The sequence below is a fragment of the Centrocercus urophasianus genome, unplaced genomic scaffold (genome assembly GCF_019232065.1).
Source record: "Centrocercus urophasianus isolate 14NV4802_14NV808 unplaced genomic scaffold, USGS_Curo_1.0 seq_40, whole genome shotgun sequence".
Taxonomy (NCBI): domain Eukaryota; kingdom Metazoa; phylum Chordata; class Aves; order Galliformes; family Phasianidae; genus Centrocercus; species Centrocercus urophasianus.
Window position 1 is genome coordinate 3,315,475 of NW_024884978.1, and position 10,972 is coordinate 3,326,446.

Below are 10,972 nucleotides of genomic sequence, written 5' to 3' on the forward strand. Positions count from 1 at the left end.
TATGTTCTGTTTTGTCTAGAGCAGTGTATCTGCTATACAGAGCTTGCTGTAAGGATAATTAAAAACCGCCATTGAAAACAATATACATTGACATTCATGAGTCTTCCTTTACCGCAGAGTGTGACACACATGTCTAGACCTTACGGTTCTGTACAGGGTTCACCTGAAAACATCAAGAAAAGCTTAAGGATTTTAAGCTTCTGTAATTTAGAGAGGAAGATGAACGGTGTTGGTGACAGAACTGTGCCTAGAACCAGTGCGATACAAATGAATCCCAGACAAAATGGTGTCCCAGCATGTTGTCAGCGGGCCGTGAAAACCTTCGGAGCCGAACCCTTCTGCCCTTCCAGTGCTGAAGTGTCTGTGCTGCCTTTGTTCGGAACAAAACAAGAAAACCGCACCGGCTGCAACAAACGCCCGAGCAGCCGCGCGGCGCGGTTCAGCACCCGTCCGTTCCGAGGAAAGCTCTGCGGTGCCGGACAGCCCCGCGCCCTGCTGCGGCCCGCCCCGCTTCTCCCGAGCACAGCGGGCGGCCAGGGCTGCGGCCGCTGCCCTTTGAGCTCCCTGCTCAGCCGCGAACCCGTGCTTTGCTCCTGACTCACTTTGTGGGCTTGAGGAAAAACCAAAGCCCCCCCCAAAAAAAACAAGAGCAAAAACCTCGGGTGGTTTCTGCCCGCACTCAGCGGTGTCAGTAACAAACAGTTACTTCGCCGGAACCGCCCGCACCAGCGCCCGCCGGGCTGCATCCCGCTCAGGGCGGTCGGAGCAGCTCCCGATTGCACCTTTACGAGCAGCCGATCCGGCACAGCCCGCGGTGACGCCGCAGCCGCCGCCCGCACTCGAGATCCCCCAGCGGGACGCCGCTCGGGGCGGCCTCGTTCCGTCCCGGCGCGCATCCCACCTCCCCTGACATCGCTGCCCCGGCGCTTCCCTCACCCCGCCCGCCCCGTCCCGGCCGCCGCTCCCGCTGGGCGCAGCCCGGGCCGCACCCGGCGCGCCGCCCTCGGGGCGGGGAAACGCCACGTAATACTCGGGAAAGCAGCAACCCCAGTTTCGTTTCTTCGGGACCGGGCGGCAGCAGCGGGAGGATGGCGGCGTTGACCAAAGCTCAGTCGGAGCCGAACCTGCTGGCGCTGGAAGAGGAGCTGACGTGCTCCATCTGCCTCTGCATCTTCAGCGTCCCCGTGACGGTGCCCTGCGGGCACAACTTCTGCGCCTCCTGCCTGGAGCTCACCTGGTCCGACCAGGTGCAGGACTTCAGCTGCCCGCAGTGCCGCACCACCTTCCCGGGCCGCCCGCAGCTCCGCAAGAACACGGTGCTGTGCCGGGTGGTAGAGCAGCTGCAGGGCGCCGGGGACAAGAAGGACGACGATGAGTGTGAGGAGGAAGAGCGGGAGGTGGCAGCTCCCATCTACTGCGACAGCTGTCTGCAGGCAGCCGCCACGCAGACCTGTCTCACCTGCATGGCCTCCTTCTGCCCCGAGCACCTGCGGCCACACCACGACAGCCCGGCCTTCCGCGACCATCAGCTGTGCCCACCCGTGCGGGACCTGCAGCAGAGGAAGTGCCCGCAGCACAACAAGCTCTTTGAGTTCTTCTGCAGCCAGCACAGCTACTGCATCTGCTCGCTCTGCCTGCTGAGCCACAAGCTGTGCCACACCAGCCCGCTGCAGCAGGCCAAAGACAAAGCCGAGGTGAGAACGGGGTGACCAGGAGCAGAACTGTCTGCAGACACTCCCTGGGTGATGGCAGAACTGCCCGTTGTGTGCGAGGGCCACGGGTGGCAGAGTGCCAGCAGCCACACATGGGCTGCAGTCCTGTGTGTGGTTTGGCAGGTAACTGTCTGCCCTTCCACACTTGCCTGAGTGTGCCTCCATTGCGCGTGTGTTCCTTCTCTCTAAGGCTGTGCTGTGGCTGAGCACAAAGCAGTGCTGAGGGCAATCCCTGCTCTGTGCCTTAGAGGCCCCAGCAATGCTTGGCCTGCGGCACAGCGCCCAGCCCTCTGCACGGGGTCTGCTGTGTGGCCTGAGAGACTGCAGGCAGACACTGCACAGAGTGTGTTCTAACAAAGCAAAGAATCATAAAAGTAGCTTAGGGAGATCTGTAGCATGAGCAAAATGAGCCAGGAGCTGTTATCCGTGGGGCTGTGGGGAAGGAAAGCTGGCCAGTGCATCTCACAGCACTCAGAAGTGATCCAATCACATCTGAGAAATAAAATGCTCTGTTAAAACGAGAGGTGAGCAGCAGTATTTACCCAGTGCCCAAAGTCCAGGGTAAAAGCTAAAGCAAAGTTTATTTTCAGTGCTGGGAGCTGCTCTGCTGATGAGAGCATTCTCCCTTATCAGGAGAATGACTCAAGGACGCCCATCTTTTAGAAAAGGTGGGGCTGCTGGCCCCACAAACTGCATGCATGCAGGAGAGCACAAGGAGCAGGGTTATGGGTTTTAAATGAGTAGTACTGAATGCTTACAGTGGTTATCTAGAGCTCTCAACTGTGATTCTTACTTCAGTAACCATGACCCGACCGACAGCACAGCAACACCTTTTCTAAACTGCTCTCTCATCTCCTCTCTTGCAGTCAGCACTGAAGAAGAAGCTGGCAGAGCTGCACAGCCAGAGTGAAAGATCTGTGCAAGCAATGAACTCTGTGAAAACAATCCAAAGTCAAGCTGCTGTAAGTGACAACACTTTTGCTTGGCGTGTGTTGGCTCCTGAATGCTGTTTGTACTCCTGTGGCAGTAGTTGTACTGAGATTGCCTTGTCAGGAAAAAACCTCACTGAGAAGGACAGAAAAGAGCCATTTTGGCAGAGCCAGGCAGCTTCATGGCAGATGGGAGCAAACGCAACTCCTGACAGGGGTGGTTCTCACCCACACAGGAGTTACCTGAGCAGTAACTGGGATGAACCCATCCATTGCCACTGCACCAGAAAGTGTGCATCTGTGCAGCCCAAGCTAAAGCATTAGTGAGCAGCAGCTGTTCTAACTGTGAGATGGCCTGGCTGTCCAGCCCCGCAGAACAGACACAGAACTGTCTTAATTTCTACTTAGGAGTAAATGACTTTTCTTTCCAAACTACATAGAATACATAGTGAGTAATTGGAGTTTACATGCTCCCCAAATACATTTTTTTTTCTTGCAGTAGTAGCAGCACTTTTCCCCTAACTGTTGGTTTGAAACCAGTTTCTGCCTGTTTGTGTCTGCTCCAGGAGGCAGCTGCCAGAAAGCGAGATTTGCTGAGAGCTGAATTTTTGGAAATTAAAGCTTTAATAGAAGAAAAAGAAAACCAGACCGTGAAAGTAGTTATGGAAGAAGAAAAAAGAGTTTGCAATAAGTTTGATTACATATATAAAATTCTGGGAAGCAAGAAGAATGAAATTCAGTCTCTGAGAGACCAGATTGAGATGGCACTGACCGAAGGTGATGATATTCTCTTTTTAAAGGTAATGTGTCCTTTAAATACAAATCTAATTCTTTAGGTTTTTAGAAGCAGAATCACAAAAAACTGCCCTGGTAGTCGTGCTTTCCAGATCCTTTAGTCAAATGATAATGCAGTCATGTGCAAGACCCTTGTATAACAAGATGTACTGATAAGTACACAAACACAAGTGAAGGAACGCTGGAACAAACTGCTGTCTGCGATTCCACCTCTCCCCAGTTCAGCCACTATTTGTGCTGCGTGCAGAAAGGCCTCTGAGGGAGAGCTCCCCTCTGTGAGGTGTTACATCTCCGTGCTGTGAGGCAGAGCTTTCTTATTGCTTCAGCTATCAGGAAGTAATGCTTATGGGCTGCTGAGTTGCTGCTGAAATTTTGCCAAGGCTTTGTCTGATTGTCACCTGTGCTCTTTTGCATTTGAGATAAATGGACAAAACCCAACCCATTTAAAGTAACCTGGTTGTATTTCTCACATAAATTGCTCTGCATGAGATTTTCCGTTTCTCATTTCAGAGAGCAGCAGCACTGCAACGAACATCAGTAAAAGAGGCTTTTGTCCCAGTGATTGAAATGGACCACAACATGATACATGCTGCTTATCAGTCTGCCATTAACCTTAAAGACGCTGTCAAACTGGCAGTGAATGTGCCTGTGGATAAAAGAACGGATGGTACTGTATCACTGTGGGAACTGGCATTTTGTGCCTTGGCTTTGAGTTCAAATGAGAGAGATTCCCCCTCCAATCCAAATATAAAAACTAGTGCAGCAAATAGAGCCCATCAATATACTTTGTGTCTTCCAACTTCCAAACAAAAACGTGTAGTCTGGGCTGAACTATATGGGAACAGAATGTGCTGGTGACTCTTACTTTTCTCTGTACTTGGATAAGTTATGAGTATTGTGATACTGTGCCCCTCTGGCACAGCATGTCCTTCATTTTTTTTTAAAGTAATTTACATTTTTATTATGTAGTAGGGTTGGATGCAGTCACGATATAGATTTAAGAGGGAAACATAAAATGCCTTAGGAGTGATAGGAGTATGGTTAAACAATTGTAAAGGTACTAATGGTGTCATTTTATAGAATAAAGCCCTACTTACCGAGTTAAGCAGGAGTCTCTCCTGGATTGGAGCATGGGTAACTTCGGTGCAGTTCCACTTCTGCCAAGTGTCACTTAAGTTCTGATCACACACCTGAAAAAGAAGGTTGTTCATGCATTACTCTTCTTGGCAATACAGACCGTAATGTGAAATATTGCCCTTGCAGCAAAACCACCTCCTGGGAAAATGAAGCCACCTTCAATGCCTTCTCCAAACAAACCTGTTTTTAAAAAAAAGCTTGCTGCAGACTGTAAGTATTGAAGAACATCATCCTGTCCTAACCATGGCTTTACCATTAAAGAAGACTTCAAGCACGTACCCCAGAGCTTTCTGCTCTGGTGGTGATGCAGCAATTATGTATAATGGGCACTGGGCCTGGGAAGGGCAGGATGTTTTGTGCTGTTTAGTGATGGATACTGTGTGAGCTGCAATCTGCACAGATTCAGTACCATCAGCTTCAGCATGCATGTGTGCTTGTAGTAGTCAGTGTGGATGGCAAAGTGAAGCCAAGCCTCCAACCTCTGGTTCCTGCAGTACCCACTGCTCTTCTGCCTCGCAATGCTTTGGAATATTTCTTCTTTTACTTGTACTAAACATCTGGGTTGCTTCTTCCATCTACTTATATGAAACAAATTCTGCTTATGAGCTAATCATGTTCTGGTTTTTTTCCTCCTCGAAGCACGTACCCACAAAGAGAAAACCTCTCAACAAATGAAAATCACTCTGCTGGAGGAGACAGATACCCGTAAGTAGTGATTAGAGGCAGCCTCCAACATTTTGATGGGCAGATTGCTTCCATTCTAAGGCTGCCACTTCCCCCGATGTGTTCCAGCCTAGAGTTCTGGGTTGATGACCCTCTGAAATGGGAGGCAAATGGTAGGTTGTGTTTCTTGTGTAGCACTGCAGTATGGGTGGCCTCAATGTGCTGCACTGTCAGCTTTATCTATTGCTGCAGTTCCAGAAGAGCCATGATGATGGAATTACAGTTGGCAGAGAGTAAACTGTTAACTTTTTTTTTCCAGAGGACAAAAAGAATCCCGTTAAATTCGGGAAGTTCAGACTCTGATTTTCACTGACTGCTCGTAAAGTGATAAGCAGATGATTGCTAATGGCGGTATATTGTGTATATATATATATATGTATATGTATAGTGTGTAAAGCTTGACAAGACAGTGAGCAGCCTGAGCTGATACTGAAATGAGCCCTCCTCGCAGCACACAGCTAGTCCAGATAACTCTGGAGATCTACTCCAACCTGAACCTCTCTGCTTCTGTTATGCATGTGGAGCTTCTTCCCAACTGACCAAATTCTCTTCTGTCAACACAGCACCAAGCGTGGGAGCACCAAATGCTGCAACTGCTGCTAAAGTGAAAGAACTTATCAGCAGCTTCCTGAAAAAAACCAGAGTGGAGCTTTTGCAGTGTAAGACAGAAAACATTGCACTATTTAAAGATGAACTCTCTGTGCTTATTGCACTGGTGCCATGTGACTTTTGTGGTCACCTGACAAAAAGACTTATGAGGGGTTTTGTTAAGTAGGTGGCCTTTGGTAGGTTATAAAATAGTTACAAGTTTTGAAGCGTTAGGAGGTGGGAAACTTAACTTAAGTGATTCTTTTGCCAGATGAATCAAATTAATCTTCAGCATCCTGGTATTTGTCAGAGAGTAAATGAAGTTTTATCAGTAACATCTTTTGATTTTTCCCAGATGACTGCACTAGGGGGAGTCTAGAAAAGCAATGAAACCCGCTGTACTTTTCTTTGGAATTAAATGCAGGCCTTGTGTGAGCCCACGGAGGCGGTGATATCCTTTCACTGCCAGATCAGCAGTCTCCCTCTGCTGCTGGCATATGTTTGGGTGGTGAGGGAAACCCTGGGGCTGTAGGAAGGAAGGATGCTTACCCACTGCTGCCTGCCTGCTCAGTGACACAGAGCTGCAGGTCAGCCCAGCAGCTACCACTGCAGCCAGAACTGCCTGCGCTGTGGAGGAGTGTTGAGCAGAGATAGAGATGTCGAATTCTGCTGCCTGCACGGGAGTGAATAAACAGAAGTGCGTTGATCTTTATTACCTCCTGTTGATTCTTGTCTTTGCAGATGCTGCTAATGTCACACTGGATTTCAACACAGCCCACAACAGAGTGGCTCTGTCTGAGCGATACACCAAGATGTCCGTTTCAGACATCCTACTGAATTACAACCACCACCCTCAGCGTTTCACCGACTGTCCCCAGGTGCTGGGGTTCCAGTGCTTCAAGAGAGGCATCCACTACTGGGAAGTGGAACTGCAGCAGAACAACTTCTGTGGCATTGGCATCTGCTATGGCAGCATGGAGCGGCAGGGCCCGGACAGCCGCCTGGGTAGGAACAGCAGATCTTGGTGTATCGAGTGGTTTAATTCCAAAATTTCAGCCTGGCATAATGATGTTGAAAAGTGCTTACCCAGTACAAGGGCTACTAAGATCGGTGTGCTGCTCCACTGTGATGGAGGGTTCGTGCTCTTCTTGACTGTTGGGGAAAACCTTAACTTGATCTATAAATTCAAAGCCCAGTTTACTGAAGCTGTGCACCCTGCCTTTTGGTTATTTTCCAGTGGCACTGTCCTCTCTCTCTGCCAAATGAAACCATAAGGCCTGGTACCTTCATGTAGTTTGCCTGGATACTGACATACAGATAATCATTCCCTGCAGCATCTCATCTTTGCAGCTATAAAACATATGTTGAATTCATAAATATTTACTTATTTGTCTTAGTCTAAGCAGTGTCAAAGATTCTGGGTTGGTTGCTTTTTCTTGTTTTTGTGGGTTTTGGTGTTTTTCTGTTTTTTCTTTGCATGAAAATTAATGACTCTTAGGTAGTTTAGGATGTTGGATGATTCTATGGCCTGCATTGCTATAGCCTTTAGGTAGCGATCGAGTAAAACGATGACGCTAAAAAGCAGAGAGAAAGGATTTGCAAAGACTACAATACAACCCACTAACAAATGAGTTGTTCAGTAGCTGCTGTAGATTCTGCAGTTGTTGTAAAGGATCTTCAGTTTTCAGGCCTGTGTTTCACAGGTAGCAATATGACTGTTTGAGAAGGAAATAGGAGAGATTCCCTGAAAAGTGTTTCAGGCTTTGAGGTTGGTCTCTGTTTTGCATTAACTTTTTCTCTATATTCAGACTGTTGTCTGCGGCCAGGATTTACAGTGCGTGTTCTCAGTGTGTGACTGCCACTGAGCTGCAATGGAAGGAACTGTTGAAAGAGGTAAATTCAGGTCTTGTAACACTCGGTTGTAAAAATTGTTACGATAGATCTCATTAGAAGCTGATGGATAAGACATGGTATCAGAATCACCAGGAAATAAATGACAGTGACTATATCACAGAATATTTCAGGAAGATATCCTGTCTAGCAGTGTGGATATGTAACAATAGTCTATGGGTTGAAGCATTCTGTGTCGTGTTCTGACCCACAATATGCTTCACATCCTCACAGTGAAGGCTCTTTGGAGTTTCTGTTGTGTGTTGAGGAGTTTAGGGAGTGTATGTTTGGTTTGTAGAGGAGCATAAACATGCTGTTCACTCAAAGCAGAGTCTCCTGTCATAAAACCTTTCCCCTTTGGAAGGCAGGATGTTCTCTGTTGGCATATTTTCATTTGCTTAGTGGGTAGAGACTGGATTTCCTGTGGGGTAAATATGTTACTGTGACTCTGATTTGAGGAGCACAGTGCATAAAGAATGATGTTTCCTCTTTGTGAGAAGCATCCTTTGAAGCCTACAAGAAATCAGCGCAAAAGGGAATACATTTCCATCTCCTCTGAAATGGATCTTTAATTCTCCTGGTCTTCTTTGGGTTGTGGTATGTTCCCAGAAGTCCTCATCATGTGCAGAAGGATCTGTACCTCAGCTTTTCTTAATCACGGCTTTAAAACAATCAGTAGGCAATCGAGGTATTTGGATCTCTGAGGTATTGAGCCTGTTCCTTGGTGATGACTCTGGACTGACTATGCTAGCTCTATGTCTTGGAGTTCCCCATGGAGAACAAGGAAGCTCATGTAATGGAATTCTTGGACTCCAGTGGGATTTAGTATGTGCTGAGGAAAAAAACCACAAAGCTACTTCTGACAGTTTGAAAGGGAACTGTTAGAATGCTCAAAAGAACCTCTGACTACATTTCATATTAGTCAAAGAGTTTTAGAGGGCAACTTGTAGGAACTTAAACTTTGTGGTCTTTGGTTACTTGGTTTGAAAGCTCATAGTACTTTGCAAAGGATAGCATCATTCTGATACTTCCATTCCTTGGTCCAGAATGGTATATGGAATTGATGCTGGATCTAAAAGTGCGACTGCTTTTTTTGTAATGGTTGTTCTATTTCAAGAGTCCCACCCTTCCAATGCACTGAAACACTTCAAAAGGCGAGGAAGGAGGATGGGTCCTGTTAGGAACCAAGAGTGCAGTCAGAACTTCTTTTTCCTGCATTTCCAGCTCTCCAGCTGTGGGGACATGAGCAGTTTCATCTGAGAAATCCTTTCCAGTGAGCTGCTCAGCCATGGCATGGGGCTGCAGATTCACCCAGTGGGATGCTGGAGGAGTACCCTGTCCCCTTTTTATGGGGAAAAAAGGTACTTCAGGGGCATGTGCAGTGGAGAGAGTCCAGCTCTTCTGTTATCTTTTTGCTCTTTGGGTTTCAAAAGGGTGTCAACATTAACCTCTAAGTCTTTGGATTTCCTTTAGCCATAGCATGGAGTGACACTCAAGCTAAGGATAGAAGAGCTCTTATTCTGCCACGGTGGACAACGGTAGATTCTTTAAATGTGACATCAGCATGTATCATGTAAGACATGTTCTGGTTTACCATGAGCACTGAAACAAGCCTTCCACTGTACTATAGGGGGTTCTTGTTTTTGGTTTGCTTTTGTGCCAGAAATGAACTAGAATAGTAGAATGAAGGTCTGTTAGTTTGGAACAAAGAGAGAAACGTACAGCTGCCACACTTCTGAAAGGTGTTATTTCAGATATCTCTGGATTTATCAGAACATTGGGGCTGATATAACAGAGTCAAATATTAGTTCATAGAATGGCCTGGATTGAAAAGGACCACAATGATCATCGAGTTTCAACCTGTCTGCTATGTCTAGGATTGACTTAGTTACAGCATGATTAACTAATGGCTTAGGAAAACTAGAGTGCTTTTACTCAGCCAGTAATACTATCAAAGCTACAATGGTTTTAAATAAAACATAAACACAGATTCCAGTTACACTTTTCTAAAGAACCTGACTTCATCAGTCTAGAAAGAAAATGAATCCTGGTGTTAATAAAGCCGTGAATGTTACATGATTTGCACACTGATGTACAAATGAGAGTAACTGGTGAGATCCTTACCCACTGCATGCCTTCATCTGTATTAATTTTTCCTCAATGAAAACTAGTAGTAAAGTAGTAAAGTACTACAATTAGTAAATGCTTGTGCATGTCTAGATGTGCCAGTCGTGCTGCTATCAGCCCTGAGCTTCAGCACAAACGGGAGCTGCTCAGTGCTGCAGCAGTTTCAGCTCGGTATGCTTCTCAGGGCAGCAACACTGATTTTATGGCTTTTTATTAATTATTGTAATTATTAATGTTTTATTGTCACACCTGTCATCTCTTAGATATCGTTGATCATTTCAGTTATCTCAGTGAACTGATTTTTTTAATTCAAGAAATATTAATTGCAAACCCGAGCTCTAAAGGTTTTCTTCCGTGCTCAGACTTGAAGCGAGCAGCACGGAAAGCAGAAATAAAGTTGCTGTCCTGTTCAAACCACTGCTGTCTTACTGTGTGACGCGGTGAGGAGCACCAAAGGGGGGAGGGAAGGAAAGCCGTGCGGCCTGAGATGAGCCGTGCACCGCCGCGTCCATGGAGAACCGAAGGGCTGGGATGTTCAGAAGAAAAGCGGATGACCTTCAGCGTCCAGGAGCCGCAGCTGTCAGGGAGCAGCAGCGGGCGGCGCCTCCTCAAGGCAGGGCGGGCGGGGAGCCAAGTGGGCGCCATGTCAGGGCTGGGAGCCTGGGGTAAAACCCCACGTTTCTAACATTTCTAAACGCTGTCCGTAAGAATCAATCGATTAAACGTTTCTAATTAAAGCCGGTCGAGCTTTTCGCTCAGGGCTCTGCAATTCCGCCGTCTTCGGCGCAGTTAATTTCAGTCATACCTCTTACGAATAATCAGCGCAGCGCTGGCAAGGCACGACGACGGGCCGCGTTCCCGCCGGGAGCTGTGAGGGCCGCGCCCCTGAGGCAGCACAGCGCGCGGCGATGGCAGGACGGGCTGTGGGGGCGCTCGGCTCGGCTCAGCTCAGCGCGGCCTCGCGCGGGCACGCGGGGCTCCCACAGCCGAGGAGCAGCGGCGCTGCGCCCTCCGGACCTCGACCCGTCGCACGGCTGCACGGCCCGGCGGGACGGGACGCTCTGCTCGGCT

The 10,972-nt window shown here is 47.9% G+C and overlaps 1 protein-coding gene across 1 annotated transcript; it reads left to right on the forward strand.

Moving 5' to 3' along the window:
* The first annotated feature begins 1,048 nt into the window (after positions 1-1,048).
* Positions 1,049-10,315, forward strand: TRIM25 (tripartite motif containing 25). The gene is made up of 8 exons (XM_042832961.1): positions 1,049-1,694; positions 2,579-2,674; positions 3,208-3,441; positions 3,947-4,103; positions 4,700-4,783; positions 5,213-5,278; positions 5,860-5,955; positions 6,626-10,315. Exons 1-8 carry the CDS (start codon positions 1,089-1,091, stop codon positions 7,156-7,158), a joined length of 1,872 nt encoding a protein of 623 aa, XP_042688895.1. The 5' UTR covers positions 1,049-1,088; the 3' UTR covers positions 7,159-10,315.
* Positions 10,316-10,972: the final 657 nt, after the last annotated feature.

Coding starts and splice junctions, on each gene's coding strand:
- TRIM25 (XM_042832961.1), top strand. CDS start 1,089: ATGGCGGCGTTGACCAAAGCTCAGTCGGAGCCGAACCTGCTGGCGCTG. Junction 1,695..2,578: donor AGGCCAAAGACAAAGCCGAG/GTGAGAACGGGG, acceptor CCTCTCTTGCAG/TCAGCACTGAAGAAGAAGCT. Junction 4,104..4,699: donor TGTGGATAAAAGAACGGATG/GTACTGTATCAC, acceptor TTGCCCTTGCAG/CAAAACCACCTCCTGGGAAA.